Here is a 16,323-nt window from a genome sequence, read left to right as displayed (position 1 = left end):
TTTCCTGCGGCTGACCTTAATGGTGAGTGCCATGGAAGAAAGAAAATGATGGGATACAGTGACTCGTGGGGTTGCTTTGGGTCAGGTGGTCCACGATGGCCCTTGTCAGGTGACGGTGCTAAGGCTGAAAAGTTGAGAAAAACCTACTCTGCGAAGAGCTGAAGAAGGGATAGCAACTGAAAGGTCCTGAAATGAGAACAAGACAAGAGTTGTCATAATTTTCCAAGTGGGAACAATAGAGGCGATCATGGTGTGGGCTGAATTGTGTCCCTCCACAGTTCATCAGGGTTTTGTATTGGATTCTGACTGTATTTGGAGATAGGGTCTTTAAGAAAGTGATTAAGTTAAAACGAGGCCCTTAGGGTAGGTCCTAATCCAGTCTGACTGGTGTCTCTGTAAGAGGAAGAAATGAGACACAAGGAGACCCCAGGGTTGCATGCATCCAGAGGGAACACTGTGTGACGAGGACGAGAAGATGGCCATCTGCACACAAGGAGAGTGGCCTCAGAAGAAACCAGTTCTGCTGACACCCTGATCTTGAACTTAGAGCCTCCAGAACTGTGACAATAAAGTTTTAAGCCACCTGGTCTGTACTGTTTCATTATGGTAGCCAGAGCAAACTGATACACCACATAATTAGCGATAGATAACAATTATAATAATAATAACCCTGTAAGAAAAGTATGGGGTTCATGAGCGGGTATAGCAAAGGCACCTAAACCTTTCTGGCTTGGAAGATGGAGGGACTGTTAAAGGTGTGACATTGTAGTTGAGATCTGAAAGGGGACAATTTAGCCTCAGGAATAGCTTTCCAATCAATCTTAGTTTTGTTTTTTTTTTCAATCTTAGTTTTGTGCTACCATCACTTCCATGCATACATGGGACACATTTGTAGGAGTTCTGACAATACTAACTCCATCTTGTTCATGTTTCCTTAGTGACCTCTCTTGGGGTTATATGTCCCAGGCCCCTTGGAGATGAATATACGTACCTTAGAAATGCCCACAAAGGCTGGGATGAGGAGAGGCTTGTTTGGCGTCTCATTAATTTGTTAGAGATAATGTAGTTTCTCCCCTTCTTGACACGGGTGGTGCCAATAGATAACTGAAGGTTAGCTGTCAGGTGTGTGCAAGCCCTTTGAGGTGCGTTTGAACCCTTTGATCTCAGTACAATGCCCTTCTGCATGTCTCTTCCCTTTATAAAATTTGTACATTAAGGTGTGGATTTTTCAGAGAATAACTACGCAGCTGCTGCAGATTGTTCTCTGCCCAATCCCCCTTGTCAGTAAGTTACCCTGAATGAAACTCTGTGTAAACTGTATGGAGTGACCTGCTTCGTTTTCCAGTCTCAAAGTGCCTTCTCAGTTTGGGGGATACTTTATTGTCTCTGCTCCACCTTCTAACAACATTTCAACCTGCAAAACTGAAATTCTGTACCCATTAAACATTAATTCCCCATTCTCTCCTCCTCTGTAACTACCATTCTATTTTTTATCTCCGAATTTGACTTCTGTTTAGAATTTTGAAAGAAGTTCTGTGGGGGCAGAGGTGAAGAAGTGACCCAGTCTGCTCTCTACATCCAGGAAACTGCCTGACTATGAACTAGATCTTGAAGGATGAGCATATGTCTTGACAACTTAAGAGGAAAACAAGTCCTGGCAGAAATAAGAGCATATGTACATCAGCTAAGGATGCTAGGAGCTGCACACCTTCCCTATGGACCTCTTGTTACCAGTCTACTTGCACACTGGATTCTGATTCATTTTCATGAAACCGTGGCTTCATCATGTCACTCTCCAACTCCAAAATTTATAATAACTTACTGTCTGAGGGATAAAGGTCAAATTCTTCAACCTGATACTCAAATTTCTACATTTTTATTTGACAATGGAAATACTTAAAACTAGTCACCAAAGGCTCTTCCCACCCATCAAAATGTAATAAATGAGAAGTGACTCAAGAGTAGTAAGGTAATTTTAACTTTGGATTAAACCACCTGACTGGAAAGATAACTCCTTGATAGCTCTTTGCTACTAAATTATAGAATACAGAAGATGACTCTCACACTCAATAATGTGTTGACCTGTTTCAGTTACAAAGTCAAGGAAATGTCATTTTGGGGGAAGAGATACTTCTGTAGGTCTTCACACAATTCTGAATCCGTTCATAATGGAATTTGTTGGAAGTGTGAAAACTTCCCAATTCTTCCAGTTACTAGATATATCAAGAAAAGATCCCCTGAGTCTCTTCACTCTAGTAGCAGATCTAAGACTGCAGCCCAATACAGTAAGCTTAGTCGTATATAGCTACTGAGCACTTGAAATGTGGATATTGGGACTGAGGAACTGAATATTTAATTTTAGTTAAATTTTTTTTTTAAAGATTTTATTTATTTATTTGACAGAGAGACAGGGAGAGGGCACACAAGCAGGGGGAGTGGGGGAGGGAGAAGCAGGCTTCCCTCTGGGCAGGGAGCCAGATGCGGGGCTCGATCCCAGGACCCTGGGATCATGACCTGAGCCGAAGGCAGATGCTTAATGACTAGGCCACCCAGGCGCCCCTAATTTTAGTTAAATTTAAAAACGAGTAGTGTAAAATATTTTCTCATTATACACATTTTAGTTTTGGAAGGGCTACATTTCACTTTAACCTTTGAAAATCTAGTGTCGAAGTTGAGGTGAGCTATACATGTAAAATACATGGTACGTTTCAAAGCCTTGGAACAACAAAACAAAATGTCTCAGTGGTTTTTATATTGACGATGTTGAAATAATAGTTCATATGTCTTGCTTTAAATAAAATATAGCATTAAAATTAATTTCATGTGTTTCTTTTTTTTAATGACGCCATGATAAAATTTAAAATTACATGGATCACATTTCTTCCTCTCTGTTAGTTTTTGTTCTTTTGCAACTATCAAAAATTGATAATGGCTTATTAAATGGGGGTTTATTAGAAGGATACTGGATAGTTTCTAGACGTAATGGTCTGAGAACAAGGCCAAGTTAAATGGTGAGAAACCAGGGCAGCCCAAGGATCTCAGAAGCAGGAATTAACTTAGTGCCACTGCAACAATGACAAACACCAACTGATTTCTCTGCTCTTAGGACACTCAGGCTTTCAAAGTCTAAGAGAGAGTCAAGACCTGATTATAGTTCTTGTAGGACTACAAAATGGGGGAGGGTAATTCTTAAAGAGAAACTGGGTGCTGTAACCCACAGAAGAGATAATGTTTGTAATAGCCAAAATAGCAGGGTCAAATACAAATACCCATTTGAGGCAAGAAGGAAGAGAGTTCTGTTGACATAGCCCTGAAGGACAAATTATTGGTAGAGCCACAGTTGGGAGAAACTCAAATCCAACATCAAATCTACTCTTAACTGCTCACCTCGTTCATTTGATAATCTAGTGTTTATTGGCTGCCTTTTATATGCAAATTGTGACTAGGCCAACCCGCTAAAAAAAATCTAATTTGTATAATAACATCCTTTTTGCTCTTAGATTTAGTTACTTACCAAGTCCTGTTATCAATTACTTGTTTGTGGATATCTTGGTTTAATTAGAACTTAGTGCTGAAAGTTGCCTTACAGGACATACAGGTGAATAGTTCCTAAATATTGGTTAGATATAGTTATGACAGAATTATCAGGAAAAATTAAAACACATCGAAACAAAAAATCATCCTTATGCCTGGGTGATTTTGATGATCAGTCAGGATTTGGACACTGCTGAGTTAGATGAATCTCCTAATTGTGTATACTGAATTGCATCAACTCAGTCAGGATTCAGGTTTGTGAACTTCCCATTTAGCATTTTTATTGTGCCCCTATTCATCCTTTCTTTTCCGTTGTCACAAGCCTATCCTTGAACTTAATGGCTAAGTCTTACTACTTTATGATTGTGTGATAGGTAGGCTCCTATTTTTTATACCCCCTGTCTTTTTCATTCTCTAACAAATATTTTTGAGCATCTGTTTTGTTCCTGGCCCTTTGATAGGTGCTAGGGGAACTACCCCTCCCCTGAGGATATGCCACAGACAAGATATAGTTCCTAAAGACTTAGAGATATGAGTTATGTGGCAGGGAACCTAATCTGGCTTTGAGGAGCTTGGAGAGCCTTCCTTGGGGAAGTGACATCTAAGCTGAGATCAGAAAGGGAAAGGGCTGAGGAGTGAAGGAGTGTTTCAGTGAGGTGGAAAGGGGTTTGAATGATGCCTATGGTATAAGTGACAAGCCTGGAGAGGCAAGCTAGGGCCAGATCTCTAAAGGCCATATGTTAAGTCATTAGGATTTTCAAAGACACTGTGAAGCTATTGAATTGTTTTGAGAAGAAAGACACTTCAAAATTGTACGATAGAATTATGTCATTCTTGAGATCACTCTGGCTGAAGAGGAGTAGGGAAATGGAGAAAGGAAAAACAAAAGTCATCTCAAAAATTCTTTTAGATTACTCTTACTCATTTCTTCTAGATTAATTTCTTTTTTAAACTAGTTAATCCTATTATGAGATAAAATCCAGGCTGATGGTCTAGGCTTCCTATACCTCTCATCTGGCCTTATTTCTTAGCCCTCCCTGTCTTGTATACCTCAATTTAGTGTCCTCTAGCTAAACCGATCTAGACAGTGTGCCTCCAAACATTCCACATTTACCACCCCCCCGCATGCAAATATTTGTGCTGCCTTCTATTTCTGGAACGATGCCTGGAATAATGTCTTTCAGCTTTTCAAATCCTGCCCAACACTCAGAACCCAATTCAGATTTCGCCTTCCTCTTAACATCAACTGAAAATGATCATTTCCTTTTTCATTTCAAATGATGATAGGGCTGTTTTATAGTTTCAATGTTTAGTTATACACTACCTTTTATTGTTACCTAACATGACGGCAGGTGCAGGAGGACAGTTCTGAGTTTTATAGTTACCTGAATCTTTCATAGCTTCAAGCAGATACTTATTGAGTGGATAAGTGAAAACTGCTCTTCAAAATGGGTGAGACAGCATCTTTAAAATTATTCACACTCTTTAATAACATGTAAGCCCCAGAATGCCTAACCAATTCTATCTAGCTGAATTGACATTAAAAAATTTTTTTTCATTTTACTAAACAAAACAAAACAAAAAAATAATGAAAGGCCAAGGATGTGGCAATGAAACCAGGTTATTTTCCTGTACTAATTCTATTAAAAATATTCTGTTCAGTTAAAAGATACATCTTCAGACTTTTGTGGAAGTTTCCAAAGAAGCCAGTTGCCATGGGGATTATGAAAAGGAAATAATTTAAAAATATGACCAATTTATACAAATGAAGCCACCATGTCCAAACCTGAAAGACCTTTTTGAAGGATGGAGGAAGTCTTCAGAAAGAAAAAGAATGTGGAAATAAAGTATTAGGGGAACATGTATGATTGTGGAAGTCAAGCCACAGCTAAGATGGATGTTTATTTTCCCCAAGGGGAAATTGTGTGTTTACTACTTATAAGGAGGAACAAAAGAAAGGTCTTAAAGCAGAGAACTGTAGGCACTAGTTTTCTTTTTTACCCATGGCAAGTTCTTTTTACTCAAAAAAGGAGAGATCAGGTTATAGAAGTCAAAGCCAGTAGTTGAAAAGGAGGCTGTTGGGAATTTGCGCTAGGAAAAAAACCAAAAAAACCCCCAAACAACTCTCTTTAAATAAACTTTATATCTTTTGAATTTTTTTAAGAAAGATAAGTGTCTTTGATGGTAAGGCATTACAAACTGTTATAATCTCTTTCCTTTATTGGATATGCCTGCAGTTGTTTCTTTGTTTTGTTTTTCTCCATTTCGTGAGGTTTGACCATGATCTACTTCCACCATTGGGTGGCAGCCTAAATTGCAACCCCTTAAGAAGTGAATTCATCTTTGGCATTGGGTTCTGTGAATTTGACCTTACAAATGACAACTTTGCACAGATGTTTTTAAATGAAATGCTGAATAAAATTTTCCTCTTTTGTCTGACAAGAATGTGTGTGAGACAGAGAGCAAGAGAATACAACAAAGCTAAGAAAATATCTAGTGACCAGTGACCATGTCTGGAAGAAAATCTTCTCTTGGATTAAGCCATTTTGCTCCTGCACATCTACTCTCAACAGCTCAAGAGCCACCAAACCCTCTTAACTCTGAGAGGATCAAATGAGACAATATGTGAAAATACCTTACCAAATGTACAAAGCTGTGTAGATGTGAAGGATGGTAATTACAGCATGAATGCAGGTTGGTTTTCTAGCACTTTTATTGGCATGGTTGCTTTTTAAATGGAGTAGACTGTATGAATTAGCAAACGCAAACCTAAATCTATAAAAATTATTGCACCTCTTTAAAGTTCACTTAAACCCGAATCTAAGATCTCATACTTCTGGGCTGGCAGGAATTAACTATTTATTAGTGCTCTCCTGGCCCAAATATTGTGCAAAGTTTCAGGGTCTTAAATGCTGCTGAAGCATAGATAAAAATTCCTCTGGTCACTGATCATTAGGTCTCACTGGATAATATGGAGATGGCCATTGTTCAGCCAGCTTGGTCATTTTAGATTCTGCTCCTCCACAGTTTATAGTCCATACTTGGTGTTCAAAAATCTTTGAAAGGACTAGGGGTCAAGTATCAACCTCTTTGAGTGCACCTCACAGATCCTTCCTTTCCTTTCCAGATTCTGGGTCTCACTGGGCCTTCTGAATCCTGACCTCTTTCCAATACCGAGAAAACTTTAACTCTTCCTTTTTTTGTCCTAGAACTCTGGCTATCCCATCTGCCTCCAGGCCACATAGATATACCTCTTTAGTCAGCGTAGGCTTTAACAAAAGTCAGGAAGAGCTGTAGAAAACACGCCAACTTCTGCTCTGTGCCCTACTAGGTAGTAAGGGCTTGGTTGCCTTCTTGGAACTATTGATGTTTGTGTAGAGCAAAACAGAAACTAAAAACTCATAACATTATTCTGCTCCTCTGGCAAAATAAAGGCTTTCTCTTGGCTTCAGCAGGGCAGAATTTTGGTGAGTGCATTCCGGATCGAATGTGTCCTTCTGTCTGGGTGAACAGAGCACACATTATCTTCTTGATTTCTTGATTCTACATAGACGAGAGAAATGTTTTCCTTTTTTCATCCAGCTGCAATAATTCCAATGTAACAGAAAAAGGAAAACACTTCCTCATTAACTCTAAAAAGCAATAATTATAATAGTTTATAATTTACACTTGTTGATAAATACCTCCCATAACATTAGTGAACATTGCTTCTCTGGGTTGGTTATTGTATTTGGATTTTTATAGTAACATTCAAACTACAAGGAAGCTAAGTTGCTTTCATTTGTGCTGCTTAGGGGATAGGCATTAGGAATGATTAATTTTGTTGATTAATCTAATCAGAAATTAATTGCTATGGGGCACCTGGATGGCTCAGTCAGTTAAGCCTCTGACTCTAGATTTCGGCTGGGGTCATGGTTTCAGGGTATGAGATCAAGCCCGGCTTGGGGCTCTGAGCTCAGAGGGGAGTCTGCTTAAGATTCTGTCCCTCCCTCCCTCTGCCCCTCCCCACCATGCTCTCTCTCTCGCTCTCATTCTTTCTCTAAGATAAATGAATAAATCTTAAAAAAAAAAAAGAAAAAGAAATTGGGGCACCTGGGAGGCTCAGTCAGTTAAGCAACTGACTCTTGGTTTCGGCTCAGGTCATGATCTCAAGGTCCTCAGATCGAGCCCCACGTTGGGCTCTGAGCTCAGTGTGGAGTCTACCTGTCTCTCCCTTTGCTCCTCCCTGCTCTCTGTCTCTCTCTCTGGGATAAATGAATAAAATCTTTAAAAAATTAATTGCTATAAATTGAAAATATAGCTCTTTGGTATTTAGTAGGTCAATTTTAAGGATAGAAAATAATTAAAATTTTTTTATTATGGAAAACTTCAAAATACTCAAAAGTACAGAGAATAGGAGTCTAACATTCATACACTCAACAACCAGCTTTATTATCAACTCTTGGCCAATCTTGTTTTATTTATGTCCCCCAAATTTCCTTCTCTCCATCCCTCTTCCAATTATTGTGAAGCAAATCCTAGGCATCATATATTTTATCTGTAAAGATTTCAGTAGGGGGGCGCCTGGGTGGCTCAGTTGGTTGAGAGACTGCCTTCGGCTCAGGTCATGATCCTGGAGTCCCTGGATCGAGTCCCGCATCGGGCTCCCTGCTCGGCGGGGAGCCTGCTTCTCCCTCTGACCTTCCCCCCTCTCATGTGCTCTCTCTCCCTCATTCTCTCTGTCTCAAATAAATAAATAAAACCTTTAAAAAAAAAAAAAAAGATTTCAGTAGGTATCTCTAAATGGTAAGAACGTAAAAAAAAAAAAAAACCACAACATAATCACAATGCCATCATCACACTTATAAGTTAAACAATGATGTAAGAATACTTTATTCTGATTTTCATCATTTATCTTATTTGTTTTCTTTTCTTTTCTTTTTTTTTTTAAGATTTTATTTATTTATTTATTTGAGAGAGAGAGAATGAGAGACAGAGAGCATGAGAGGAAGGAGGGTCAGAGGGAGAAGCAGACTCCCTGCCGAGCAGGGAGCCCGATGTGGGACTCGATCCCGGGACCCCAGGATCATGACCTGAGCCGAAGGCAGTTGCTTAACCAACTGAGCCACCCAGGCGCCCCTATCTTATTTGTTTTCTTAAAATTTAATATTAAATTTATGTCAACAGTATAAATCTAAACATATTAACATATCCTGAAAGATATCCAGGATATGTTGTCAAGTGAAAGAGCAAGTCATAGAATAATTTTTATAACAGGCTTAATTTGTATTTTAAAAATTATAAATAACTGTATTTTTGTTTAAACATGTAAAAGGATTAGAAACATACCTCAAGCCCAGAACTGTTGTTACTTTTTAAAGTAAGAATAATCAGGGTTGGTATTGGGGATGGGAAAAGGACTTTCACTTCTAACCTATTCTTTAGTAGTTTTTATTTAAAAAAATGCATATTACTTTTGGAACTAAATTTTCAAAAAAGAATTTATGAAAGGAAGAATTTAAAAATAAATTATGTCAACATGTAAAATGAGAGACATTCTTAGGTCAGGATGTCCTGTCCAGATATTGTCTCTCAGTTGAATAATCTTACTCCTGGGTTAGTAAGAGTGGTGGTTAGCATGCATGTGTGCCTGGCTATGTGCCAGGCACTTGCGCCAGGTGCTTCTAATCTGATTACTTATGGTCTCACCATTAACCCTTTGAGGTGAGTATTCCCATTTCTCAGATAAAGAAACACAGTGTAGAGCAGTTGAATAACCTGCCAGAAGTTTGGAAGAGGCTGAACAGGCTTGGAACTGAGGTCCTGGGACTCTTTGCCCACTCTTTAATCACTTCAGTGAACTTCCACTTCCCTTGGTTTTGAAGTTCTCACTATTACAGAATGAATTTTGTTATTTCAGTTTGTACTGGTTTGACTCTTTTGTTTTTAAATTTCTATATCAGCCTCAACTACTCCATTTTACTCTAAACTCAATGGCTCAGGCAAGACAAGGATAATTCCTCTCATTTCTCCCCTTCATTCATAGAATCTGACTGGCCTGAAGGACTAAGGGGAGAAAGGATCCAAAAAGAATTTCATGCTTTCCTGATTCAAGAAACATTTCAATAATAGGCAGATGGTTCTTGTCATGAGTGGCTTTCTGTGCAATTCTCCAGCTGCCTAACCTTTCTTTCTTGGTGGAAAAATGTCATAAAGCTCTTCTTAATTTATCTATTCCATAAACATAGCACAAAGAGATTACAAGTGTGTAAGAATAGAAGTGCCCAGCACTTTTATTTGCAATATATTCCAAATGATAGATGTCAACAAGCTGTAACTATCCTTTTTAAAAAGTTATGGATTAGTTCTTACATACTGTAGTAGCAAATTTATTTTTCACAACTTGACCTTAGCACCAACAATGCTTTGGGCTTGTTTTTAGTCATTTTTTGTTTGTTTGTTTGGAATAACAAACTTATCATTTAACATAAAAAGAATGCAATAGGAAAGCAAATTTGTCTATAAAACAATATACCTCCACATACAAACACTATGATACATAAATTCTTTTTGTATTCACATTATTATATCCCTTATCTATCCCTTATCTATTGGAGATAATTGAGATATTACTGTGTGCCCCAAAGAAAAGTCTTTAACCCAAAGAAATTTGATCCTTACAAAATTCTGCTGAAATTATTCAAGTGATTATTTAAGAAGATGAGTAGTTTGAAGTTTTCTATCCTTTGCATGCCTTTGCTCTACCATCCCAACAAGGATCATAGGAGCTCCACAGACTAGGTTGAGAAAATGCCACTGACAAGACAGAGTCTTCCAGAATTTAGACCATTTGATGTCCTTCTTTACACACAGTGAAAAAGTGTAGCAAGTAGCAACTTCACTGACCACAGAAAGGTACTGTCCAATCCTGCTTGTATTATTATAATAAGATTCCAAATTTTAATCACTTAGATTTAAAATTCTGCCCTTCAGACAAGCTGAATGATAGGTCACTTTACTGGATAGTTCACACTGTTTAGAGATATAATTTTAATATTTATTCTTTTGCAAATGTATAGCTATACTCTGTGTCTCTGTGTCTAGATTCCCCAAAGAGGATATTTGAGAAATTTCATAAATACTCATAATTATGTTTGGTGAGATGGTTTAAAATAATTCAATTCTAACTCTTTTAGGAGGCTTAGACAGAGGTGAGACTTTTTGCTCTGAAGGGGGAAGAATTTTCTACTGCCTAATGTCTGAAAATATTGTAGCATACTTTGGGAGATCTTTAGTTAGTTTACAAGTCATATTGTAGGAAACCCTGCTCTGTAGCCTGCCTTCTAAGTAGGTCTCACACCAGTGTCTGGGGCAATTCATGAATTTAGTCTAATAAACTGCAACCTTATTCCTCCAAGGAGTTGTATTTTTCCTGTGACTTATATACCATTGTTGGCTTTTTAGTTATTTCTTCCTCTGGATCATCTTGCAGTTGTTAGTAGAGTGTCCAGATATGGGTGTTTGGTCATGTATAATAAGTATAACTTTAATATAAATTATTTGGCAGAGGAGGATGACTGTAAGGTCAAGGCTTTCTTGACATTTTAAGTGTTAGGTTTGGAAATTTTCTACCCAACTTTCTGTTTAACTCATTAGGAAAGTGGCTCTGACAAGGTCAGGCAATTAGTGGCAATTCCAGGGCTAGAGAGGTTGTGGTGCATTACATTTAAGTGCTTTGGCTCTGACATCCCAGGGTCTGGGTTTGAATCCTGCTCCGGCCACTTATGAGTTGTATGGTCTTGTGCAATTTATATCACCTCTCTGTGCCTCAGTTTCCACATCTGAAAACAGGATGATCATAATATATAGTTTATAAGGCTATTATGAGGATTAAATAAATGAAATGAATTAAACACTTGGCACAGTGCGTGGTATATAATGAGTACTGAATAAATGCTATTAGAATTAGAACTCCTGTCTCCTACCTCTCAGTTGATGGCTTTATAGTTGCACCACATTGTTTCTCCTGATATCCTTTAAAGATAGTAAAATATTGTAATAGTGTTCTCATTAAATATTTCAGTTGATTAAATATTTCAGAAAAGAATACATATTTAACAAATTTCATCTTGACCATTTTTTTCCACGTGAGAGATGAACATATAATAAATGAAGAATTTGGATTGAAATGAAAGATTAAGTGATGTATGTCTGAGTATATTCAGGTAGCACATTATGTAATAAATTACTTTTTAATACAGCTATGATTCCTAATTTGCATAAACAATTGGCCACTTTAGTGGCACGTTAGATACATTGAGCCCAACTAACCAATACAAATGTATTACAAATGCATATCTGGAATGTGAAACAGTTCCTGGAAACTCATTGGAACTGAAATTTCCAGTAAAGGAAACCCTTGATTTTTCAATAAAAGAGGAAATATCTGTTCTGGGTTCATGTAGATGATATGGATTTAGCAATGATTTGTTCTTTGATTATAATCACTGAGTGCCTTTTAAAGAGAGATTCATGCCTTTGCAGCTCTCTGTGGAGACATACTGTTATATCAACAGTGGCTAATCTTATATGCATGATACTGTCTACCAGTTAAACCATTACTGTCACTTCTGTGCATTGAGATGTGTGCAGTGAGTTGTGAGCTCTATTTCTATTCTTATTAGATATATGTGGCAGACACTCTGGGCTTCCTGCTCCCCTGTCATTCTCACTAGCCATGTTTCTTGCTCGTAGAACCCTGATTTTTCTCAAATATTGGGTGGCCACGTGCTTTAAGGGAAGTTGGGGTTTCCCTTAGCCTTGAGGGGAAGTGAATCTTGAATAGTCCAAACAAACATTCTAATTCTAATTATTATCCTTCCAGTGACTGATCTAGACATGAGTATGTGACATAATTTTGGCCAACGAAAACAGAGTTTTTGAGGAGGATGGTGCTTCCGTGTAAGATTTATGTGTATAAGGAAACACTTCTGTCTCTGATTTTTGTCATCTTTATGTGTTGCCTGGAATTGCAGAAGCCAATCTGAGCACCTTGAGGAGGTGCTAGCCTCAGGGGAGAAGCCAACATGCTTATATTTGCAGAGTAGACAGACGGAAAGGACCTGGGTCCTTCTTGATATCTGTGAATTACCAGGTGAACTCACCCTGAAGTTACTCTACCTCTGGACCTCTTATTTTCTAATATAATAAAAGACATTATTTAAGCCAATTTTACTCAGCTTTCTTTTTTCAATAGAAACATGCTAATTGATGCAATGTAAAATCATCTAATTATAATTCTGGTCTCTTTGTATTCTTTGCCTGTAGTTGCCAAAATGAGCCGAAATCTGAAAATTGCTCAGTAGGACCAGGCATGGGGCTTTTCATGTGGTTTCACTTGCCAATAACCACTCTCTTGATAACTGTAAGTATTTCGACTTCTCTTAACCCGTGACATTTCTTTATACCTCGAGTTAGTGTTTTAGGTACAATCATATAAATATTAAATGATATAATTATTAATCTCACAGGGTTCCATTTTTGTTGCAGTTTCTTTTTCCTCTTTTAAGTTCTTTGGTTACCCTCATTCTGGGACACAGCACTGAATGGGGAATCACCTCAGTCAGCGCAAGGAATGATGTAGACCTTTCGTTACCTTAGCATAGCCATCTCCTTTGAGCTGACATATTGTTTTCCTAATAAAAATGCTTAATTTAGATGGCTTAAAAATTAACTTTCCTCCTTTTTTTAAAGTCATGAGCACAGAATCATGTAATAGCAGCTGAACTTTAGAAGACTGAACATACGTGAATTGGGATTTGTGTTGTGATAAATTAAACAAAAAATTAACTTGACATATATTTCAGATATATTTAATTTTTCTTCTGAGTGATTACTAGACATGGATGTTAATTCATATAAATCACCAGGGTTACAGTTTATAGGCACCTTATAAAATGAATGCGTTTGGATAATGATCAAGCCTATAGGGAAGTCTTACCATCTTTAGAAAATCCTCCTCAATTAATTTCTCTCCTTAATAAGTTGCTCCATTTTTGCTACCATCTCTTGAAATGCCGTTACCATGTACAGTTACTGACATAATAGTATCTCCCTTTACTTTGTGAGTAACTCTTCTTTGAATGTCATGGTTTCATGAGGAGATTTGTCATCGGACCCATTAGGGGACCAAACCATGAAAGTAGAGGATGGGGTCTCAATCAAGGGTGACACTATGCAGTCAGGTATTTCATTCTAGACAAAGCAAATTGTGAATGAACTGAACAGATGGGTCTGTTCAGAGAGACTCTTAGGAAAGTCGCCAGGTGGGGCCTGAGCCTTTGGCATCGCTGGTTAACTAATAGACTGTGATCATTGTTCTTAACCAAAGAACAAAGTCCTATACCCTTTTCTGACACACAGGCTGCAGTACATTTACAGTGAAGAGGAAAATAAGAAATAGCTACAGAAAGCTTTAAAAATACCCGTGTAAAGCCTATTAATTTAGAATACCTGCCTGCCAGCACTTTTTGGTAGGTATGTCTATGGAGAGAGATTGGGAAGAAACTTGTTCTTTCCTGTCCCATATAAGGCAGAACAAAGATGTAACTCGATGTTACTATGTGTTTCTGATTTCTGCCCATAAACAAGTAAAACCTTTTTCAGAATTCTGTCTACTTGCTGGGAAACCTTTCTCTAATTCATTCCTGCAGAAACTCACCAGTAGGGGGTGAAACTCCTTTCCACACTCCACTCCCTAACTGAGCAATGCTAGCTTTGGATGATAAAGATTCTCACCTTTAGGCAGAGTGCTGGAAGTACAATGAGTTATAATGAAATATTGTTTGGCATTGCATTTGATAGGAGATAAGAAGTGCTTAATATTCTTTTATGAGTCTTTATCTTCTGGCATCCTGAAATTTCCTCCCCATCACAATATAAAGAATTAAAGTACAGTTTATGTTGAGATGGGAGACATCCCCAATTTTGGGGAATCCTAGGACAAGACCTACAAATTCTGTCTTTAATGGCATGCATGAGGCCCACAGCCTCAGATTAGTGTTGAATCCCTAGCAACTTTGGTGAATAAGAATGAATATTTGTGGGGGCCAAGAGGGTTACGTAACTATTGTGCCAGAATCTATAAGCTTGATTGCTTTGGTGCATCTTGTAAAGAGTGAAATAATAAAGTCTTTTTGAAAATTTTAGTCTGTCTCATTTGTAGTAAGGAGTACCAAGAAAATTGTGTGTGTGTGTGTGTGTGTGTGTGTGTATGAAAAATCACAAGGCAGAGCTGTGGTCACTTGGTCAGCCCTCCTGTCCTTCAGGAGCAGCTCCTTCAAGTGCTGAAAGCTTCCATTTCATTTTAATAAGGGAGGTGATATTCTCATGTAGTAAATACACACAGCCTTATCTAATTATATAATAGATCCCATTTGTTTTCACATGTCAGGTATTCTTAACATGTTTTGCAAGCATTTTTTGTCCAGTTTCTACCATATATTGTAAGCTCTTTGCATGAACAGATTTTCTGTATTCCGATTCTTTTATATTCTTATGGGTGACACCCACTGCAAATTGCAGGGATTAAGTAAATCCTGATAACTTGCCAGTTTTAACTAATAGATAAGATAGTGCTTTAAGGGTTATAAAAAACTTTAGCCATTAACAGCAGGAGTTGTCTTAAGCTCTTTTCTTTCCTATTTTAATGAAGTTTTTTTTATAGTAGTATTACAGACAAACATTATATTAGTTTTAGGCATATAGCATAATGATTTGATATTTATATATATTGCAAAATGATCACCACAATAAGACTAGTTAACATCCATCACCATTCGTAGTTACAGTTTTTTGGTTTTGTTTTGTTTTTGGTTATGGGAACTTTTAAAATTTACTCTTTTAGCAGTTTCAAATATGCAATACAGTATTAACTATAGTCACCATTTAAGCTCTTAAAGAATACATTTAGGGAAGGATGTGTAAACATTTTAGTTAGTAGCATTCTTCCTATGATTTCTACTTCTTAAAGAAAGTAACAGTAGATGTAATTAAATATTTTAGCTACTGTCATTGTCAAATCTGTTAAGCACATAATTGTCCAGTATATGCTTTTTTTGGTATACATCCCCTTTGACCATATCTTACTTGTTTTGTTTTTCAGCATCTTTTCATTGTTAGTTTTCCTGTCTAGTCAAGTAAGATGTTAAGTACAGGAGGGAGGCTGGGTCTCTGGGGTGTTAAGATTTCTCTTTTCCCTTGGCTTATTTGATTCATTACTTGCTTTGTATCTCCAGAGTACCCCCCTGACTCACAATTAGCATTTAATGGCAACCATGGGGCCCATAGTTTCGGAGATACTCAGGGACCCAAGGCTGCAGCTGAAGCAAGAAGAAAACACACCAAAATAGATAGATCTGCCTTGGTTAATGAAGATCACAGATAGAAATACTTTTTTTCCCCCTGTGGACATGGTGGGATTTTTTTTAGAACTGATGCTATTAATCAATCTGTCCTAAAACAGAAACAGTTGCAAATATGTAATACAGAGTATCAGTGGAATGGAAAACAAACCTTTAACTAAGCCTGATTTTTTTGAAGTTGGAAAATGTTGCCAGCCTGTTTTTTATGTAATTGAAAATGTTTAGAAGCTTTCCTGAAGAGTTGATTAATATATCAAAATCAAAAAAGGCAATTTTGAGTCTAATTTTGTTTGTTTACTGTGTAATACAGGATTCTTGGCTTTGAAATTCTGCCATGCAGGGTGAAAAATGACTGTCAGTGTGAAACAAAGTAGTCTATTGAAAAGAA

General features: G+C 37.5%; 1 protein-coding gene across 3 annotated transcripts in view; it reads left to right on the top strand.

The window, feature by feature from the left end:
- Positions 1 to 16,323, top strand: part of CDH13 (cadherin 13) — a 1,446,671-nt gene that overhangs the window by 1,163 nt on the left and 1,429,185 nt on the right. For all 3 annotated transcript variants that reach the window (XM_064580856.1, XM_045890672.3, XM_064580857.1), the window contains exon 2: positions 12,841 to 12,937. In XM_064580856.1, the coding sequence (XP_064436926.1) occupies positions 12,841 to 12,937 (97 nt within the window). The remainder of the gene's footprint in view (positions 1 to 12,840; positions 12,938 to 16,323) is intronic.

Source organism: Mirounga angustirostris, unplaced genomic scaffold (assembly GCF_029215605.1).
Source record: "Mirounga angustirostris isolate CCGP_5_RB_7025 unplaced genomic scaffold, mMirAng1.0.hap1 SCAF_16, whole genome shotgun sequence".
Classification (NCBI taxonomy): Eukaryota; Metazoa; Chordata; class Mammalia; order Carnivora; family Phocidae; genus Mirounga; species Mirounga angustirostris.
The sequence above is the reverse complement of the archived record's forward strand: the minus strand, read 5'-3'. Positions and strand labels throughout refer to the sequence as shown.